At 52.4% G+C, this 21,170-nt stretch overlaps 1 protein-coding gene across 3 annotated transcripts; it reads right to left on the reverse strand.

Annotated features, from left to right (window-relative positions):
- Positions 1 to 4,842: 4,842 nt before the first annotated feature.
- ABCD4 (ATP binding cassette subfamily D member 4) lies at positions 4,843 to 21,164 on the reverse strand. Of its 3 annotated transcripts, none has more exons than XM_045807823.2 (19): positions 21,026 to 21,164; positions 18,984 to 19,102; positions 18,703 to 18,830; positions 17,397 to 17,536; positions 16,110 to 16,226; positions 15,420 to 15,545; positions 14,771 to 14,821; positions 13,259 to 13,353; positions 12,877 to 12,998; positions 12,687 to 12,778; positions 12,428 to 12,517; positions 10,523 to 10,731; positions 10,272 to 10,363; positions 9,736 to 9,772; positions 9,290 to 9,339; positions 8,805 to 8,857; positions 8,444 to 8,520; positions 7,670 to 7,785; positions 4,843 to 7,492 (listed from the first exon to the last, which is right to left on the reverse strand). In XM_045807823.2, the coding sequence occupies exons 1-19, from the start codon at positions 21,061 to 21,063 to the stop codon at positions 7,424 to 7,426; spliced, it is 1,821 nt and encodes a 606-aa protein (XP_045663779.1). In that variant the 5' UTR covers positions 21,064 to 21,164; the 3' UTR covers positions 4,843 to 7,423. The 3 variants fall into 3 exon arrangements, 2 of the variants coding, with proteins under 2 accessions (XP_045663779.1, XP_045663782.1); XR_015721816.1 differs by having other exon boundaries at positions 7,471 to 7,492; positions 8,444 to 8,500; XM_045807826.2 differs by lacking the exons at positions 13,259 to 13,353; positions 16,110 to 16,226; positions 17,397 to 17,536; ... (1 more) ...; positions 18,984 to 19,102; positions 21,026 to 21,164.
- Positions 21,165 to 21,170: the final 6 nt, after the last annotated feature.

A 21,170-nucleotide genomic window follows, 5' to 3' on the forward strand; every position in this document is an offset into this window, starting at 1 on the left:
ATTCATCTCTAGGTGTTCTTGATCAGATTTTTCTCACCAGTCTAGTCCACCATTTTCCTTTGTGAACTGTCAGGGGTTGTACAATGTGAATAATGGGACTACCTCTCAAGCTTATGGCTTTTGTAAGTCTCCTTCCCCACTGCCAGTGGTCACTGTCCCACCCGTTCTCCGTTGGGATACCTCCCCCAATCCCAACATCGAGCTACCTGCTGGGCTTGTTTCACTCGGTTCTTGTCAACTTCCTCCTACCACTGGCACCTTTCCCTCGGGCTCTGTCCTCTTTATTCAGAAATGCCAAGTAAGCCTTGGAGGAGTAAGTGATACATGGTATGTGTTTGGTTAGGCAGAGAAACCATGAAAATATGAAATGCATTTTCTTCCAGTCTAGCTCGGCTGGTTGCAGTTACAGTGGAACATGCATGTTCTCCAGGGGCACACAGGCTGCATATCTGGTACTATAGTCAGGTAGTTGGGTAGCAGTGGGGAAGGACTTACTCCTTTAGTAGTTACTTGCTTTTAACTGAGTTTTAAAATGCTCATTGTCATTTTTAAATTTAAAAATGGACAGTTTACGGGGCACCTGGCTGGCGCAGTCAGAGGAGCGAGCGATGCTTGATCTCAGGGTTGAGTCTGAGCCCCACGCTGGGTGTAGAGATTACTTAAAATGAATAAAACAAAAAAATAATAAAATGGACAGTTTAGTACATTGCCTTATTATTCTCTTTATATATATGTTTTTGCATTTTTTTTCTAAACCATTTGAGAGCAAGTTGAGGACGTAATATCCCATTACTCCTTAATACTTCAGTGTATATATTTCCTTAAAATGAAGATACCCCCCCGCATACCCACTATACAACCAATAAAATAAAGAAATTGACATTGATTCAATACTTCATCCAATCCCCAGAATGCTGAATTTTCCAACGGGCATTGCATTTAGCTGCCAGGTCTCTGTAGTTCCCTTCAGTCGGGAACAGTCTGTCTTTCCTTGCTTTCCATGACTTTGACAGTTTTGAAGATTTCAGGCCAGTTTCTTTACGGTGTATCCCCAATTTGAGTGTGTCTGGTATTTCCTCGCGATGAGGTCGTAAGACCTGACTCTAATCGTGAAAAAAAAAATCAGACACAGACTCACCGCTGCCCCTTCCCAGTTCTGCTTGCCGCCCCCCCCCGCCCCCCGCCACTCGGCGCGGGGTTCAGGACAGGCGGCGTTGTGAGCAACCTGCTTCCAAGTCCGCCTCGCGCCTGGCTCCCGTCTGCGCGTGCGCCGAGGGCGGGCTGCAGCCCCGCCTTTCAGAGCTGCAGGGTCAGCGGGAGGAGCAGACCACAGGCGGTGAGCAGAGTAAGGCAGCAGCTCCGCGCACAAGCTACGGGTCGGGGTGCCGCGAGGGCCCAGAGAAGGCTGGGCAGCACAGACTCCGTTTGTTCCCTTGTCCGTTAGACATTTATGGAGCACCTACTGTGTGCCAGTGCTGTGTAACGAACAGAGCAGGCACAACCCCTCCCTGCCCTCGTGGGGTTTATAGCGGGAGAAAGAGACAGACAGAGGAATATTACAGGCTTCCCTGAAGAAGGGGGGTGGTTGGGCAGACATATATCGAGAGCACCTTATGATGACCAGGCCTGCTTCTTCCAGGACAGCCAGAGTGGGGATGGGATGGGGCTGGTCTCTGGATGCACAAGGCCAGGTAGAGGTGCCCAGCCCGCTGCAGAGGTGCCACAGGAGGCAGTGTGGAAGGAAAGGCCAGGGTTTGGACCCTGATGCCTGCCCTCCTACCCTCAGTGCCGTCTCCTCCATCCTGCGCTCCTGGCTGCTGGACTGGTACTTGGAGGATTCCTGTCAGCCTCCAGACTTTCCTTGACAGAAGTAGCGGGTGGCCTTTGTACATCGCGACCTGCCTGGCGTGGACCTGGAATGTTGTGTCCAGTTTTTCCAGAACCAGCGCCAGTGCCAGCCGTAACCCCAGATCCAGAGCTAGAGATGGCTTTGGCACTATGTCTAGCTGTAGACCTGCAGTCAGAGCCGACTCTAGAACAAGCTAGAACAAGCTCCAGCCCAGATCCCAGTGTGAGCTCTACCACCAGCTCGAGCTAGAACCCGCTCTGGTGCCAGCTCCAGAGCTACATTCAACTTCCGTGCCCTCTCTCGAGTTGGCTGTCTCTAGATCCAGTGCCATCTCCAAAGTTAGTGTGGCCTCCAATGTCCACTCCAAAGCTAGAGCCCGCCAGCTCCATCACCAGCATCAGTCCTAGCAGCAGCGCTACTCCAGCACCAGCTCTAGAAACTGCACCCAGGCTACAGACATAAGGTCAGCTTCAGAGCTAAAATAAGCTTCAGCACCAGAGCCAGCTCTAGAACTCGAGCAGGCTCCAGAGCCAGAGCCGGTAAGAGAGCCACTGACTAGACAGAGCCAGCCCCAACTCCAGCCCCAGCTCTACCGCCGCAGCCAGAGCCAGAGCCAGGGCCAGATACAGAGCCAGCTGTCGGGCTAGAGCCAGTTTCCAGACCAGCTCTAGCATCAGCTCCAGCGCCAGTCACAGACCTGGAGCCAGGGCTGGCTCCAGAGTTAGAAGCAGCTGCAGCGCCAGAGCCAGCACGAGAGTCAGCGCTAGGTCCAGGGCTAGCTGTCGGCTCCAGACTGGAGCCGGAGCCAGAGCCAGAACGAGCTCTCAGGTTTCCTTTGACTATCTGAGCAAACTTAATGCCATCGGTTTAAAGCTTTGTCTAGTAAGAGTATCTGGACTTCCTCACGAATGGTTTCTGTCATCCCCCCCCTTTGAATGGACCATAATCCTGTTTCTTTGTAGGATTTGTTTTTGTTGAAAACTGGGTATTTGCATATAATATGGTAACTGGGAACCAGTTCCTCCCTTTCCCAGAGTTTGCTGTTTTTGACTACGGAAAGCTGCAGACATCTCTTTGGTGACTTTCTCAAACTAGTTGTGCAAGGACTGTCATCCTTGTCATGTGTGGTCACTAGAAGTCTCTGTTCAGCCAGTATTTTGACAGAGATTTCCATGAATACCAGGACCCCAAACAAACAAAACCTACATCTCTCCCTGTCTTTCCAGGCTGGCTCTATGCTGGGGTTCTCTTTAACACTGAGCTAGTTTAAAACATTCCTTTAACCTTAGCCTTTACTACCTGCTTGGACTGAGCAGAGAGACCAGCCAGAGGGGAACACTCAGGGTCTTCTCAGGTCTTTTCCGAGCATGCATCCTGTCCTGGCCATGCATGTGGCTTTCAAAATTCCCTAGTACACGATGTCACTTTTGAACGCTCTAATGTCCTAAAGCAGCTCTCTCCCCAGCATTTCTTCGCAGGCTTTAGGTAGTCTATTGTATGTCTCAAGCATAATCTTTTGCTTCATGTGGCCACAAGTTTTGTGCACCTTACGAAGTTTTTGAGCAATGCCCACTACTTTCCTGCTCAGCGAGTTGAGTCAGGTGAAACAGACGAGCTCCTTGTGTCAGTCTTCCCAGCACTACACAGGTTAGAACACAATCATTGGGGAACAAGGTCTGCTCTGCTTTCTCTGGAACCAGGGACTGGGGTCCCACATGGGGAACACCAGCTGCCCTCTTCAAAACTGCCACTAAACCTGAGAGAGGAGATGAGGGCAAGGAAAAACAACACAAAGTTTTCCTACCACTTTTGTCTTTTCTTGAGTCGGTGTTTGCTTGGTTGCTATAAATCTTGGACTGTTTTCCGGTTCTGACAAAGTTGGTACTGATGGTCTCTGCTTATCATTCAGTGTTTCTTTGGAGGGATGGGTGTTTTGCCATCTTTTGACAGTGTCCTTTGATGCACAAAAGCTTTAATTTTTATGAAGTCCAATGCATGTTTTTCTTTTTTCTTTTTTTAAAGATTTTATTTATTTATTCGACAGAGAGAGACAGCCAGCGAGAGAGGGAACACAAGCAGGGGGAGTGGGAGAGGAAGAAGCAGGCTCCCAGCGGAGGAGCCTGATGCGGGGATGGATCCCAGGACTCCAGGATCACGCTCTGAGCCGAAGGCAGACGCTTAACCGCTGTGCCACCCAGGCGCCCCAAATGCATGTTTTTCTTTTGTTGCATGTGCTTTGGGCATCGTATTTAAGAAACCATTTCCAGATCCAAGGTCATGAGTCTTAAGAGATGTTTAGTCTTAGCTCTTAATTTTCATTCGAGTTAACTTTTGCACCTGGTATAAGGTAAGGGTTCACTTTCCTTTGTTTGCATGTGGACATTGTTTTCAGGCCCCATTTATCAGAGACTGGTTTTCCCCATTGAATGGTCTTGGCACTCCAGACAAAAATCATTTGACCGTAGATGATATGGGTTTATTTCTGGACTCTTAATTCTATTCCATTGAATGGCGTGTCTCTCTTTATGTGAATACTGCCATGTTTTGATTACCATAGCTTCGAAGTAATTTTTGAAATCTCGAAGTGTGAGTCCTCCAACTTTGTTCTTTTTTAAGAGTGTTTAGCTATTTGAGATCACTTGCAATTCCATGTGAATTTTAGGATCAACTTTTCTATTTCTGCAAAAACAGGCCATTGGGATTTTGATAGGGATTGCATTTAAGCTGTAGGTCACATTAGGAAGTATTGCTCTGGTAAGCAGACATGTGATGGGGATGACAAGATTGCTTTTCTGCCACATCCCACAGCCCTAGGACTCCTCAGGAGAGTGACAAAGGGATAGAATAATGTTTCTACATCCCATCCGCTGGGTCTGTGTAGTTCCCTGAATGGGAATGAGATTTAAGTTTGGGAAATTATTTACCTGCTTGATTTGAAAACATTTAAAATAAACATTTTATCCTTGTTCTACACTGAGGACACACAACCGGACTTTTTTTTTTTTTTTTTAAGATTTTATTTATTTGACAGAGAGAGAGACAGCCAGCGAAAGAGGGAACACAGGCAGGGGGAGTAGGAGAGGAAGAAGCAGGCTCCCAGCGGAGGAGCCTGATGCGGGGCTCAATCCCAGGGACTCCAGGATCACGCCCTGAGCCGAAGGCAGACGCTTAACGACTGAGCCACCCAGGCGCCCCACACAACCGGACTCCTCTGCAGGTGTGTATGGATTCATCCAAAACCCTCAGTAGCCTCCATCTCTGAATGGAGATGAATGATGGGTAAAGGTGGGGTCTGCCACTAAGAACAGCTTTCTCCTGACAGAGCTTCTGCAAGGGAGAACACTGAGCATTCGAAACAGAAACAGCACCTGAAACATGTCTGGGGCGGAAGAAAGGCAAATACCAAGACCCTGAGTTAGGCACCCACTCAGTCTCTCAAGTCATCTGCCAGCAGCAGCACCCGCAGGAAGGCTTGGGAGCTCAAGGGTCTAAGGAGGAGGAAGCAGGTCAGTAAAGGTGACGCTGTCACCAAAAAGGCCGGGGGGAGCTTCAGCTACACTGAAAAAAGGACAGCAATTAAGACTGTTGAGGGCGTCAATTTAACAGACACACACTCAAGGGGCAGGAGTCAGGGGAATCCTTAATCCTCAGGGAGACAGGTTTCCCCCTAAACTAAGCAAGAGCTTTCTTTAGTTAGAGGGGCCTGAGGATGGGTGGTCCCCAGGGCTAGGTGTTTGACCAGAGGCCAGGAAACCATTTGCCAGGATGCAGTTGGGAGATTCAAGGATGGGAAGGCTCCCGGAGCAGAAGCCAACCTTGATGGTCCCTTCCAGCCCTGTGAGAGGGTTGGACACTGGCTGCAGGGCTGCCAGGCTGCCACGGGCCTTCGGAGACCTGGTATCCTGTAGGCCCCTCAGGAGGCTTCGCCGGGGACCCGACCTGCCATCAGACCTGGTCCGGTGGCCACCCGAGCTCTCGCAGCCAGGCACCTGGACGCACTGTGCTAGCGCCCGGACACGGCGGAGCTAAGAACAGTCCCCAGGGCCGCGGGCCAGCCAAGCCGGCGGGGGAGGCGTGAGCGATGCAGACAGCACTGCCTCAGTTTCCAGTCCTACATTTCCCACCCCACAACCGGCATCATTTTCAGCAGCACCAACAAGGCAGTGAGTGACCTCAAGTTATTTCCCTAGCAGTTCCCATTCTAGGTTTCTAACTTTATTAAGGAGAACATTCTCACTGGGGTGCCAGTAAGTCTAACTCCCCCACGACATCCCTTAACCTCCCTTTATACAGAGAGAGCAGACCTCAGGCTCTGAGTCTCTGCAGGCATAGTATCAAACTGCAGTTTCATAACATGCCTTACGTTCATTTTACAGTTACAGTCTACTTATATCAAATATAAACATTTTTTAAGAATATCAATTAGGTTTCAAGAGTGAATTTAAAAAATATTAAGTAGGGGCGCCTGGGTGGCTCAGTCAGTTGGGCGTCTGCCTTCAGCTCAGGTCATGATCCCCAGGGTCCTGGGATCGAGCCCCACGTCGGGCTCCCTGCTCAGCGGGGAGACTGCTTCTCCCTCTCCCTGCTGCTCCCCCTCCTTCTGCTTTCTCGCTCTGTCAAATAAAATCTTTAAAAAAAAAATTAAGTAATTCACAGTATAAGAAGTACAGAGATTGGGCAAAAATCATGAACGTGCTGCCCTGACAACTCAACTTTGGGGAACACTGTTCTAGAATAAGGACTTCGGGCTCAATCGTTTTCCATCTCAAGTTTTTGTGATTTCTGGGTTTTGTCTGTTCCCCCTGGTTGGTGCTGTTTCCTCACAAAGATTATTTTGGAAAAATCTCTAACCTTATTTTAGCTGACTGAGGGGAAAGAGATTTATTTTTACCTGGGTTAGGATAAGAAAACCAGAAGGCCCTAGAGGTTAGTGACTCAGGTACAACCGGCAGAGGGAAAGTGCAGGTGTGGAGTAAAAACCCAGGCGAAGGTTCCAGTACAATGGAGAGTGCATCTCCCTTCCCCCCATCTCCCAAATACAAGTCTGCGGATTCAATTTGAAAGGTCACCTTACAATAGAAAAGAAAGAGAAAGGGAGAAAGCCGCAATTTGTAAGAAATGTTTACCTTTTCTTTAAAAAAAAGTTATAAAATTTAAATAGTTGATTAAAGTTAAAAAAATCTATTGCTACAAAATTTAACAGATTTAAAAAATTTCTGGATCTCTTGACTTTAAGCCCAATATTCTCTCCACATTGACTCTACATTTCTCACAGATCCCACACTTTCAGGTTTTTCTTTAGAAAACACAGTCTGAGGTTGTTCGCAAGCAAGTGGCACTTAGCGCACAGGGAGCTCTGGCTGAGGCAGCAGGAGGCGTCCTGGAAGGACTGGGTGCCCCCCAGAGTGCCACACCCTGGCCGGGCCCCCTGCTGCCAGCACTCCCCGCACAGGGGCTGGGAGGTGAGCCAGGGGTCTCCTGCAGCTCCCCCCCCCCACGCCCCGGTCTCTCTGGGAGAATGCCAATCTGCCCCGAGCTGGGCACTTCTTCCAGTGGCCAACCACACCCTTGGCTTCACTCCACTTTGATTCTGGTCAGTTCCCATCTTCCGTCCCCACAGAGTTTCAGAACCAAAGAGTGAAACTGCAAGAGACCAGCACGATGCCGAGGTCAGGCTCCCCTGGCCACAACAGCAGGAGACCAACCCTCCCCTGCCCTGTCCGCTGCCCCCACTCCCCATTTTGAAGGGCCCCTGGCCCTGGCCAGGCCCAGCCTTTGGGCTCTTCCTCCTCCTCAGGCCATCTCTATGAGCTTGGGTACCTTCTCAAGGCTTTGTCGATGTCCCACACTGATGAACGTCATGCCCAGCTGCTGGCCAATGCGATAGAGCTCGTTCTCCACCTCCTCGGTCAGGGCACTGGTGGCTTCATCAAGCACTGAGGGCAGAATCCGGCGGGAAGAGATCGGCTCCTGCCCCTGGCCCAGCTCTGCTTCTCCTCCAAACCACGCTCACCTGTGGCTGGGACCCAGGGCGAGGCTGGCCGAAAGCTTCTCGGGCTTCCAGGAGCCCTGCCACAGGAAGAGTGGGGGCCAACAGAGCAGAGGGCAAGGCTCCACGGGGGAAGCCTTCTACCAGAAGCAGGACAAGATCCCAGCTTCCTAGAGAAAGCGCCAGCACCAGCTAGAACCGCTCAAACCAGTGCCTCTCAGTTACCCCAAGGACGCCAGTCCCTGAAGAAGTTCACACCTGCCATCCTCCTGCCAGGCAGAGCTGGGGTGTTGCCTACTTATTCACGGCAGAGGCTGAGGAGCATAAAATCACAACTTTCAAGGCTCGCTCCAGCTGCTGCCACGGCAGAATGCTCTCGAACTGGTAACGTAACACATCCAGAGCTGCTCTAAGGATGCCAACCTTGCTGCCGCATGGGCAGAGCCCTGCCGGCCTCCCTGCAGGGACAGAGATGCCCGGCCATGCACAGGGGTGCTCTCCTACCCTTCTGAACACCTCTGCGGTTACACATGTGCACACGCATGCGCACACACACACCCGTGAGCACACCGTACCGGCGCGCGCACTTCCGGGGCAGACCTCACCTGCATACTTGGGCTGTAGGTAGAAGAGCCGGGCAAAGGACAGCCTCTGCATCTCTCCTGGGGACAGAACATCGTACCTGAGGAATGGGAAGGAGGGGACTGCTAGAGGAAAGAGGCTATGACTTGGCTTTTGCATAGAATGGGTCGAAGCAAGAAGAGGTTCTCGTGGCAGAGAGGCTGGCCCTGGGACAGACGGGCATCACCCTTCCCTTTTAACCACAGTCCAGCCCTCCTGCCCACGTGAGATGAGGCCAAAACGCTGCTCCCGAGGGCATGAACGTGCCCCTGATGGGCCAGCAAATACCTGGAACCCACTGTCTTTGGGGGGGCTGGCTCTGGAGCACCCCGACTCCCTTCTTACCAGTTCCAATCGACCTGCTTGTCCAGACCCTCTGTCCTCGTCACCAAGCTGGACTGTAACACACCCAGAGGGAATGCTGTCTGTGAGAGGGCCCTTCCCTGCTTCCTGTCATCCCACCGCACGCCCCTCTGAGACACCTACAGCCCTGCAGCGCACGCGCCGTGGCAGGGGCTGTGGGAGCAACCCGCCCCCCGCAGAGAGGACTGCCCCAACAACTACACTGTTTACAGTTGCTGTGGCAGGATGACAAGAAAAAGCACACTGACTTACTTTTACTATCATTGTAAAACTCGATACAGAGAATGCACCCCCTTGTTGCCTGTACCCGGCCAACTGCTCCCATCACCACTCTCTACTCCCACTCCCGCGGTCCAGGCTCACACTTCCAGTCCTGGGCCCGGGCACTATGCCGGCTCTGCTGGACCAGCCCTTGTGGTCAGTGCTACCAGGTGGGCCTGGACCTCAGGGCCCCTGCCCGCACTCACCAGGCCTGCCAACTCCAAGAACCTCACGATCCTCTCATCATCAGTAGAACCTGCAAAACAGAGAAGCCTTCTTTAAGAAGTCAGCTCCTTCCAGGTAGCCAGAAGGGATGGGGTACATCACGGAAGGGGGCAGGGGTGGGGGAGCCAGAATCTGGGCTAAGGCTCTGCAGTGACAGGGTCCAAGCGCTTAATAGACAAGGGAAGGGCCAGGTGAAGAAGTAATCCCTTCCTTTCTGCTGATGGGTGTTTCTCCTCAAGGAGGGGAAGACAGAAGAAGATGAGGTCAGGGTACAGACCCCCAAATAGTAAACACTTGAAGGAGAAGAAAACCCACGTGAAACCAGCAGCCTTGCCAAAGCCTCTGCCAAAAGGCACCGGCGAGGCCCAGTCAGGCAGAGCAGGGACAATTTAGGTGGGAGGACGTGCCCCAAGGAGGCCCAGCTCACCTGAGTCCGGGTAGATTTCCTTCAGGGGATATATGACCTGATAAAACAAAACCACACAGGCGTGAGATGAGGGCCAACGAGAGGTGATGCCATACACAGCCTATCCTCCCTCAGAAACAGCCCCAGAATTGCCGGAGCCCGGGCTCCTCTCCACCTGAGGAGAGTAAGGAACACCTGGGTCCAGTGGGAGAGGCTGGGCCAACAGACAGTGGGACAGGGTCACTGCAACCTTCAGACATGTGTCTGAGGGGAAAGAATCTGTGAGCCTCCTAAGGACACGGCCTCCAGAATCCAACCTTGGTGGCCAACAAATGTATGTGATATTTGGTTTCGGCCCCCACAGGTTAACCTGCCCCGAGCTGCTCTAACTACATGGCCCAATCCACGGAGGTGAATAAAATGTTCTTAGAATCAGAGAGTTCCCGGGCAGGAGCTATTTACTACCCCACCTTCTGCCCCATAACTTTCTAGAGCTGATACCTACATTCTGCCAGAGATCTCTTTAGGGTAGAGGTAGGAGTGGGCCCCAGGCTGACCTGCTCCCGAAGGGTCCCATCAGTGAAGAATGGCTTTTGTGGCAGGAAGAGCACCCCGTGGGGTCCAAAGTCCGTCAGCATCTGCACTGAGCCTGCAGAGCCCACAGAAACCTCCATTTCGAGATCGCCCAGAGAAAGTAACTGCCTCTCATTTCCTCTCCCCAAAAAAAGGCCTGGATGTTTACGCACGCAGGCACACACACGCGCGCGCACGCAGGCACGCATCCCACCGGGCCAGGGCTGGCTCTCACCCTGTGTGCTTGCCCAGAGGCCGCCGAGAACCCGGAGCAAGGAGGTCTTGCCCGTGCCCGTGTTGCCCGTGATGAGCAGGCTCTGCCCCTCAGAGATCTTCAGGCTCAGATCCTTGATTAAGGGTTTGTGAGAGGAGGGGGCACAGATGGAGACCCGCTTGAGGAGAAAAGCTGTGTCTGTTGGCTCTGCGACCGGCCACTCTGCGGCCCTGCGGTCAGAAGATGAGGGGAGAGAAGCAGTGTCAGGACTGCGGTGGTGGGGGGGCAGGGTCTTCTCCTCGGGGGCCTCACCTCTGGACCCGGGGGGTTGTTATGGGCTAAACTGTGTCCTCAGATTAACAGGCTGAAGTCTCAACCCCTAGTACCTCAGAATGTAACTGCATTTGAAGAGAAGGTATTTAAAGAAATGATCACGTTAACATGAGGCCCTCGGGGCAGCGCCCTAATCCAATATGCTGACGGTCTTTTAAGAAGAGGGAGAGACCCCAGGGATGCTCGTGCAGAGAAAAGGCCAGGAAAGGACATAGCAAGAAGACGGCCATCTGCAAGCCAAGGAGAGAGGCCTCAGGAGACACCAACCCGGCCAACACCTTGATCTTGGCCTTCCAGCCTCCAGGACTGTGAGAGAATAAATGTCTTGTATAAGCAACCTGGTCTGTGGTATTTTGTTACGGCGGCCCAGGCACACGAGCACGGAGCTAGGGCTGGGGGCACCTGCTTTGTGCTGGGCTGTGCAAAGCCCCGCCATGACTGATCTTCATCAGCTTTAACACCCACAGATCACAAATATTATCCCCACTTGACAGAGGAGGAAACCAAGTCAGGCGGCTAAGTAACTCACTCAGGGTCACGGAGCTGAAGCTGTCTAATCTTAACACTGGTGGGTTTGCACAGCGCAGGTGACAGGGGCTATGACAAGATGGGCATGGTGGTCATAAGGGACCTGGAGTTTTGGCTCTGCACAGATGCCCCTCCCGGAGAATAGCACCTCTGGTCTCCCCAGCCCCAGGCCCACAGCTGCACAAAGGCTCAATTCTGAATGCGGACAATAGTTAAGGCTTTAGTCCCTAAGGAGGGAGTTGTGTGTAGGCCCTGGAACTCAGGCTGTTTCCATTTTTGAAAGCTTACTCTGTGGCCACTGTCCGAGCGCTTTCCATGCACCGTGACAGCTAATCCTCACAACCACCCTGAGAGGAAGGTTCCATTACTGTTCCCCTCACAGAGATGAAGAAACTGAGACACAGAACAGCTGAGTAATTAGCCAAGAAAGTGAGGACATGAAACAAATCCTCAGTGCACAGAAAGGTCAGAAACACGACAGCGCGTACAAGGAGATGTGAGTTAAGTGGTGCTCGGGTGGCTCAGTCGGTTGAGTGTCTGCCTTCAGCTCAGGTCATGGTCTCAGGGTCCTGGGATCAAGCCCCGTGTCAGGCTCCCTGCTAAGGGGGGAGCCTGCTTCTCCCTCTGCCTCTGCCACTCCCCTCCACTCGTGTTCTCTCTCACTCAAATAAATAAAATCTCAAAAAAAAAAAAAAAAAAGGAGACATGAGTAAAGACACGTGTGTGTGTGAGCGAGGCCTGGGGAACAGAACAGGCAGGCCCCGAGGAAAGGGGCAGGTGGCAGGGCTCAGCGGTGGGGAGACCACCCAGATCTGTCTTGTCATCTCGGGCCCGGGCAGGTGTGTGCACTGCGCTTCCCACAGCCAGGGGAAAGTGGAAAGGACCACGACAGATGCGGGAACAGCACCCTGCCTGTGAACGGCTGTCATGCGCCTGGCGCTAGGCAGACAGCCGGGGCATCTGCTCCGCACAGCTCTGCCGCCCGACTGGGAAAGGGCGGGACTCCGGGGTGAACCCGAGCTGGGCGCACCCCCCATGGCACTGCCCTGCCAGCCCGGCACCCACCTGTCCATGTCCCACTCGCTCTCATCCGGGATCTCGCCACCCCGTGACTTCAGGGTCATGTCCAGCAGGGTCTCCTGAAGTTCCCCGATCCTGGGCAAGAAGTGCAAACCTGAGGTAGGTCTGGGGACCCAGGTGAACCGGTCCCTCCTCCTCTCACACCCACTGCCATATGGTTTTCCTGTTCCTGTTTTCATTCAGCCACTTCTCCCAGGGGCACCTGCTGTGCTTAGCACGTGGCGAGGGCCAGACGCGGCCTCACCTGTGTGTGTAACCAGCCACATCTGAGAGCGTGCTGGAGAGGTCGATGAGCCCGGTGAAGCAGCTGATGAGGTAAATGCACACGAAGGCGTTCTGCACAGGACACGGAGCAGTGAGCGCGGGCCTGCACTCCGAGGCCCTGGGCCGAGGGCAGAGCGGACGGCGCGAGGGCTCAGCAGGAGGGATCCTACCTTGCTGACCAGAGTGCTGAGCTCTGCGGGGCTCAGGTCTCCATAGACATCACTGAAAATAGGGATGGCGATCACGATGTAACTCAGGATGCTGCCCAGATAGTCAAACGTGTTGACACCGACTGCAGGAGACAGAAACACCGAGGGTAAGAGACCCGGGAACCACGGATGTGCTCTGAGGGAAGAGGAAGCCGAACAGGACCAAGCTTTTCCCTGGAGCCTCGTTCTCCCGAGGACCCTCCTGGCGAAGGCAGTGGCTCCCCATGGTTATTCCTTCATCGCGGCCAACTGATGAGTGCAGACAGCGAGCGGGGAGGTGCGGGAAGGGAAGGAGACGACCCCGCTCCCGTGGTTCCTGCCTCCCGGGGCTCCCTCCACCTACTGTACAGCCAGAGCTCCTTGGACATCAGCTCCCTCTGGGTCTGAAGGAGTCTCTGCAGCCTGCGGTCTGTCCTCATGTGCTCCACATGCCCAGCTCTGATGAGAAAGGCTGGGATGTCTAGGGGGCCTGAAAAGCCTCAGCCAGGCAGGGGGACCCTCCAGCCCTCATCACTCTTTCCTTTGGGGACCAAACCCATCCAAATGGTCTTCATCTCAGACCCTTTCTGCCACTAACATCCATTCACTGCTTCATTTACTCAACACGGTATTATCTGGGGAAAGAACATGAACTCTAGATTGGGCAGACCTGGCTCAAACCCTGGCTCTGGGTAATTACTAGCTGGGTGACACTGGTAAGTTACTTGAGCCTCGGCGTCTCAGTGTCTTCTGTAAAATAGGGCTAATCATACCTATAAAAGAAGTTAGAGTGAAAATTTCTAAATAGAAAGCGCCAGACAGAAGAGGGGCCCTTAATACATAACAGCTGTTATTCTTAAGCAACTCTGCACAGAGCAGGTGATCGGCAGCAGGCTCTGTGCTAGTCAGCCAGGGGGATAAACAGTCCCCGTCTCCCAATTTAGGGGAGGCAGGCAGACGCGCTGCATTCTTCACCTGGCACATGGAAAGTGTTGGAGGGATAGAGAAGCCACGGAAGAACCCATCCCGAGCTCCAAGAACCAACCTGCTTTCCCCAGAGCCCAGAACTTCGTGAGAGGCTGCAGAATCCAAAAGCCACTCAGCCCAGGCCCAGCCCTGTCACACAACCAAACCCCACCTCACAGAGTCCTAGCATTCTTGGCGCCCCCAAGTGGTGGCGGCTGCAAAATGCAGCAAAGAGAGACAAGTGCAAAGGTCTCAGGGCCATTAGATCCAGGTGATCCGAGAGCAGGTTCTACTCCTTAAACACGCACCTCTGGGGGCTCAGCTATCTCTTTGGGGCCAAACGATGATTCTAGAGGTCTCAGAGAAGGCAGGGCCCAGGGACCTGCCCTGACCCTGAGGGAGGGAATGAGATCTCATTCACAGTGCTGCTATCAGGAGATCAGACACTTTGTTCTACTTGGACAGTGTTTGTGGGGAGCAGGTCTCCTGATTTCTGGAGGCCTCCTTTCCCTCCCATCCTACAGAGACAAAGGATCAGTCTTTGAGACTCTGATCAGCCCTTAGGCACTGGCAGAAAGCCATTTTATAGATGGAAAAACAGAGGCAGAGGCAATGCCTGATACTCATCGCCAAGATGAGAAGCATTCACTCGTTTCATTCTTGGAACAAATTTAGGCCCCCTGCTGGGCCACTAGAAGGAACTACCAGCTTCAGAAGCAAATCCCTGGACCTAAGGATGAGGCAGACAAAGACAGTGAGAGACAGGGGGCAAGGGTCATAGCCAAGTGTGAGGATGCTCAGCCCCAGGGCTCGGTGATGGTGGGAGGGCCATACGGTGCGTCTTTCCTTTTCTGCCATCTCCGCTATCAGCTCTGATGAGGCAGAAGGAAACGATCCCCACGTGACTCACCTGAAAAAAGCAGCAGGCTCAGCATTCACCCGGATCTGCATGTGCTTGAACCTGGGCAGAACAAAGGGAAACGTGTGCTGACAAGGGCAGTACTGGCCCCTCTCCTTTTGGAGGCCTGGACCAAGAAGACCTCCAGGCGAAGAGGAACCTAGCTCCACCTCGAAAAGGCCCAGCCCTTCCCTGCGCTGTCCCAGGGTGGGAATCCCAGGGCCTGGGTGGGGTGGCAGGAGCCCTGCAGACAGGGCAACCCCGCACCTCCCCAGAGGACAGGTGCATTCCTGCCCACACCACCTCCTCCCAGGGCCCAGCCTGGAGGAGGAGGCCAAGAAGCACAGCGCAGGGGCTGGATCTATTGGCTGAGCCAAAACAGGGAGGTTGGAACAGAAGCACATGAGAAGGCCAAGGGATGATGACACCGTTCTCGCTGCTTCTCACCTAGAAGCTTAGGAATGCTCCTCACAATCTCCTCTGTGGGCAACAGTACCATCCCCATTTTAGAGATGGGAAAACTGAAGTTTGAGGTTCAAGACCTCACCCGAGAGCACATGGTTAGTAACGAGCACAGGCTGGGATTCGAATGAGGCTTACTCCAGATCCCATTCCCTAACCATTATGCTCAGCCCAGAAACCTCAAGCAAGGGAGACATACCTGAAATCCCCCTCCAACTTCTCCTGCTGCACCAGTTTTGCCACGATGGGCCCCATCAACATTTTGTTCACCAGGGTCCCCAGGATGAAATACCCGAAGATGCTCACAGGCCCGAGCCAGCCCGTACTGGAAGGCAGACAGAGGGAGGGTGGGGGTGTCACGTATCCCCTCAGGCCTCAGCCCTGATTCTTTTTTTTTTTTAAGGTTTTATTTATTTATTTGACAGAGAGAGAGAGACAGCCAGCGAGAGAGGGAACACAAGCAGGGGGAGTGGGAGAGGAAGAAGCAGGCTCCCAGTGGAGGAGCCTGATGTGGCGCTCGATCCCAGGACCCTGGGATCATGCCCTGAGCCGAAGGCAGATGCTTAATGACTGAGCCACCCAGGCGCCCCTCAGCCCTGATTCTTGCTCCTTCAAGCAGCCCTTGTCCAATTTCAGCCAGCAGTCCTGTGGGGCCTCTGCTCCTGGGCGGGGCAGCTGGCACCTGGTCGAGGTTGTCAGATACTAGAACCCCCGTGACACAGAAGCGCCCCATGTCCAAAGGGAGGGCAGGGGCCCGAGCACAGGACAGAGGAAGCCTTCCTGGGCTGCAGGTGGGAGGGAGGGCAGACCAGCCTCTTCTGGACCCTGACCTGGGGGAGCTTGTGTGAGGGACCTCGGGGGAAACACCTGGGCAGGGAGGAGCCTTCACCTTTGGAAGCACTGGTAGGTGTAGTAGATGAGGGTGAAGGGGGAGATGATCAGCTTGCTGGCCATGCTGCTGAGCTGCCGGCAGAACCGTTCCACGTCCTGACTGATGCGCTGGTCCCTGGAGCCAACAACACAGAGCAATTGGACCAGGGAGCGGGGCGGAGGGTGGAGAGAGCTGAGAGGTTACATCTTACTCTGACCTTGCCTTTCAACACTGTTAGCCACGATCCCAGGGGGGGAAGATGGACCCAGACAAGTGCTCGTTTTCCTAGAGGCACTAAGACCCTTAGGACTTGTAAACAGGGTTCTAAAGAGTTGAGGATGCCTCAGTTTACCTCTCATGAAAGGTAGCAAACGAAGGGCTAGTACCCAGGCATCCTGAGACAGTTCTGAGTAGCCCCAGAGAAAGACCTGAGGGTAGAAGAGCTGAGTTTCTGGGTGAGCAGGAAAGCTATCCCCCCTCTCTGGCTCCTCCCAATGTCTTCTGCAAGCCTGAGCCTGCCCCCATCTTAGCTATCTGGCTGCAGAAGCTTCATATGGGTAGAGTCATGGAGAAGCCTAGAAGAGGAAGATAAGAGGCAACAGGAATCCCAAGAATCTTTGCTGCAAAGCCCAGCTTAAGCTGACGAAAGGTCACCCCAGGCAAGAAAGTGCCTGGGGGTGGTGAGTGGAGAGGGAATGAGTGTGAGGAGAGACCCCATATGTCCATTGCGCCACTGGGGCCACAATGACTCCCATTTCCAATAAGAGACATGACCTTGGACAAGTCACTTGCATTCTCTGGGCCTCAGTTTCCTCATCTGTAAAATAACCAGCACTAACTCGCACGGGGACACTTGCTAAGTGCCAGGCACCAAACAGGTGCATTGCACGAATATCCTTTGAGATATTCTTGAGATAGGAACTATCATCCCCATTTTCCAGAAATGGAACCTGAGGCTCAGTGAACAAAGGCCTATCAACTGGAAGGTGATAGAATGAAGATCTGAATCTTATACCGAGTCCTGGGCAGCAATAATTTTTTACTGCTGAAAATCCAAGAGCTGGTTTGCTAGCAAGGATACTTTTTCTCAGAGGGTGCCTAGTTGGGAAGCACAGGATATAAAATGGGCAAAAGGGATCCGCTCCTATCTTTTAGTTCCCTATTCTCAGCCCCGCAGCTGCTCGGGGGCTCCTCCACAGGACCCTCTTCCCCTATGGCGCTTATCAACACCTGCAGGTAGCTATGGATGATCTTGGACCTACAAAACCCTGCAGAGGGTGGGGAGGACCGAGAGGGGTCACCTACGGGTTATCAACATCGTCCCGCAGCACGTTGAGGGTGTAGTACACGCGGCCTCGGAAGTAGCAGCGGTGAAGGTGCTCAGTGAGGTCCTTTCTCCAGCTCACATACAGCAGGTTGCAGGTGAACTGGTCAAAGCTCTTCAGCTGTGTAGTGCGGGAAGCAAGAGGAAGTGAGAGAGGGGGAGAGATGGCTTCTGCAAGTCTCAGCGAGGAGCTGGGGGGGGGGGGCAGCACAGAGCCTCTGCTGACTGGTCCCAACCCACTCCGATTAGTCTCTGTCCACTCAGCACTTTTGCTGAGTTAAAGTGTCAAGTCAGAGGATTCTTCCCTCCCTCACTCCCTCCCATGCTCATTCCTTTACCAAGCACAGGCCTCTGGCCCCTTTCTATTGTACTGTCTTATTCTGAGAGCAGGTGAGCTTCTGGAGATCGGGCATGATGTCTTCTACACCATCTATGTTCTCATTTTCCTGTTCCCCAAAACTTGGAACGGAGTTCCGTATACATAGGTGTTTACTGCCAGAAGACCCATCCAAAGTGCCCAAGTGTGATGAGAGGGGCTTCCCCAAGAAAACAGGCTGTACAGGCAGGCAGAGCATTAGGTGTGAGTCCTAGCAGAGGCCTGACTCATTGTTCACCACTGATGGAGCACCTACGTGCTAAGTTCAAGGCAATGACAATGAGCTCAGTCTAGCAAGTCCAGCAAGGAAAAAAATTACAAGGGTGTGAGGAGTGTTACAGCAGAGGGTAACTCAGTATTAGCTAAGCAGAGAAGAGGGCAGAGTATGGTGGAGGAAACATGAAGGAGAAGGTTAAGGAGGACCTGAAGGAGGTGACAACAGCAGAACCTTGCAGAGTGAGCAGGCATTAACCAAGTGAACAAGGGTGGGGAAGGAGGCCATTCTGCAGGAAAGCAGCAGGTGCAAAGGCCGGGCGGTGTGACATAGTGCCAGGCTGAACCATGGCCTCAGCCCCACAGAGAAGCCATGGCGCCCTGGCTGCTGTTCCCAGTTTTCAAATGCTTGGAGTTCCCTAAAGCAAGCGTAGTGGGAATGGAAGGGACAAGATCATTTCTGCTAAATGCTGACTTAAACCAGAACCTCATGGCCAAGTCCTGGGAGCTTGAAACATCCCAGGAATTGGGCCCAATGGCAAGAGCAAAGCCCTGCACAGGGCTCTGACCTCCAGTTCCCAGAAAGGGAGGGAACACACCCCCACGGCTTGATTCCTGCTTCCTGGTGGCTAAGTCCCAGTGGGCATTCTGCTCACACTAGGCTGGAGAGGAAGACACACACAGGGAGAAGACCTTACCATGGAGTTGAGAACGATGAGCACCACAGCCAGGAATGTCAGGGTCTTAAACCCATCCAAGTCTTTGTTTCCCAGGACCCCATAGTACTGACTGGGGATCAAGCCAACCTGGTAGATCACCAGTTGTTCTGGGGTGAGGAGAGGGGTCCGAAGTCAGTGATGGAGGGGCAGAAAATGAGGAGAGAGTCTTCCCCTTGAGTCCTTGCCTTATCAACTCCCCAGAAAGAAGGGACCCCAAACCAGGGCTGCCCTCCCCCTGTAGCCCGAGCTCACTCACTCACTCAGTAGGGCGACACACAACAGGGTCAGGAACATCAAGGCATTCTGTGATGACCAGGAGGGAAACAAAACCTTCTGTATCTGCAGGAACCGCTGAAGAAACTGCAGATCTAACCTGGGCCTGAAGAAGAGATGCAGAAGTCGAGAGAACCCTAAAAGGGCAGTTAAGCCTTAAAGAGCAGTTACCAAATTGATCTACATTGTTCTGGGGAAGGGTTCAGGCCATGCAGGAAGAACGGCTTACCTATGCTGAAGCCAGTAGGCTGGGAATAGACCAGGGAAAGAAAGGAATTTCTTTAAGCTGGTAAATGCTATAAAAGGTTATGTACCAAGAATTTACAGCAAAAAAAAACATAGTTAATGAAGAAATTTTAGCCACATCCTCTTTATGGTCACAAACACGACAATAAAGCCCATCAAGGATTTTAAGGTCTTAGCTAAATCAATAAAGCAAGAAAAATAAATGATGTAAAAGAATTAAAAGGGGAGAGATTAAATTGTCTTTATTTGCAGATAATGTGATCATTTACACAGCAAACAGCAAATCAATGGACAAATGCTGGAGTTCAGCTAGATACAGGGTTAACATACAAATATCAATAGTGTTCTGTACCAACAATAGCCAACTGGAAAATATAAAGTAAGACATCACTTACAAAAGAAAAGCATTAAAACAACCGTAAAATATCCAGGAATTAACTTTTAAAAAAGAACGTATAAGACATTTTTTTTTAAGTAGGCCCCCACGCCCAGCGTGGAGCCCAGTGAGGGGCTTGAGCTCACGACCCTGAGATCCTTGAGCTCACGACCCTGAGATCGGGACCTGAGTTGAGATCAAGAGTCAGAGGCTTCACTGACTGAGCCACCCAGGTGTCCCACATTTTTTTTAAGATTTTATTTTTAGGGAAGCCCAGGTGGCTCGGTCAGTTTAGATATTCCTCAGATAAGACCCCAAATCCACAAATTTTGATAAAAGGGGAAATCTAATGGACTTATTTTTGTTCAATACAGTGCCATAGATTAAATTAAAAGACTTAGGGAAGGTATGTGTAGAGTGTAAAACCAACAAGAAATTAAAATCTACAGCATACAAGGAATTCCTGCAAGTCAGGAAGATCCAAAATCCACGGAAAGTGGGAAAAGGGTACAAACAGGCAATTTAGAAAAGAGAAAAACCAAATGCTTAATACATGAAAACACAATGGGATGCCACCTTACAACCCATCAGATAAACATCAGAAAACCAAACAGTACCAAACATTCCCAGGATGTGGGGAAGCCAGAACCTTTATGCAATGCTATTGGGAAGTATAAACTCGTGACCATTCCAGAGAACAATTCTGCAGAATTAGGTATGACCCAGCATTCTACCCTGGGGTGGATAATCCAGATAAGTATTACCCATAACCACAAGGAGACAAGTGCCAGTATATTTGTGGTGGTTAAAAACTGGAAGCAATCTAAGTGTCCATCGCTAGGGGAATATATAGGTAAAACGCAGTCCAAAGTACATATGCTAGTATCATGCAGCCCTCAGAAATAGAAATCAGACTAACTGAATGTATGATCTCAAAAACACACCGTTGAGTAAAAAGTTTTTTTTTTCCGAAAAAATCACAGCATATTATCATTTATAGGAATTCAAAACCCACTATTTTTCAAGGTAACAGGCGAACTTATGTAAACTGGGCTGTACACTCTTTTAATACACCTGAGTGGGTGTCTGAGAAGGGTGAAACAGGATTGAGAATTAGGAACATAATAAAGTAAAACACAAGAAGGGACTTGCACTGGACCACAGCGTGCCAAGAACTGAGGACGATTAACTCAATTCTGTACACTTGGAAGTTCTTGACGCGGGCGGGGGGGGCAGTTTCGAGGGAGAGAGGATCCCACAGCCAGAGCACGGCAGGCTGCCTCGGATCGGGGGAGGGTGGGCGTCCCTTCGGGAGCTCCTCTTTCGCCAGGGCCGGGGCTCTTCAAGCCACACAGCCCCGGGGAGGGGACCCAGAGGCCCGGCTCTCCTCCCCACCGCCCCGCTCACCTGGCGCCAGCCCCGGCCGCGGGCCCCGGGACCGCCATGAGCCGGATTCCACCCTCCACGGGAGCCCTGCTGCCCGGCAATCGGCTGCTGGACGAGTCCAAGGAGCACTAGGTCGTCCGAAGAGAGGCGGGCCCATCGTGACCAC

This window comes from Ursus americanus, chromosome 26, assembly GCF_024610735.1.
Source record: "Ursus americanus isolate L20-20 chromosome 26, mUrsAme1.1.p, whole genome shotgun sequence".
Classification (NCBI taxonomy): Eukaryota; Metazoa; Chordata; class Mammalia; order Carnivora; family Ursidae; genus Ursus; species Ursus americanus.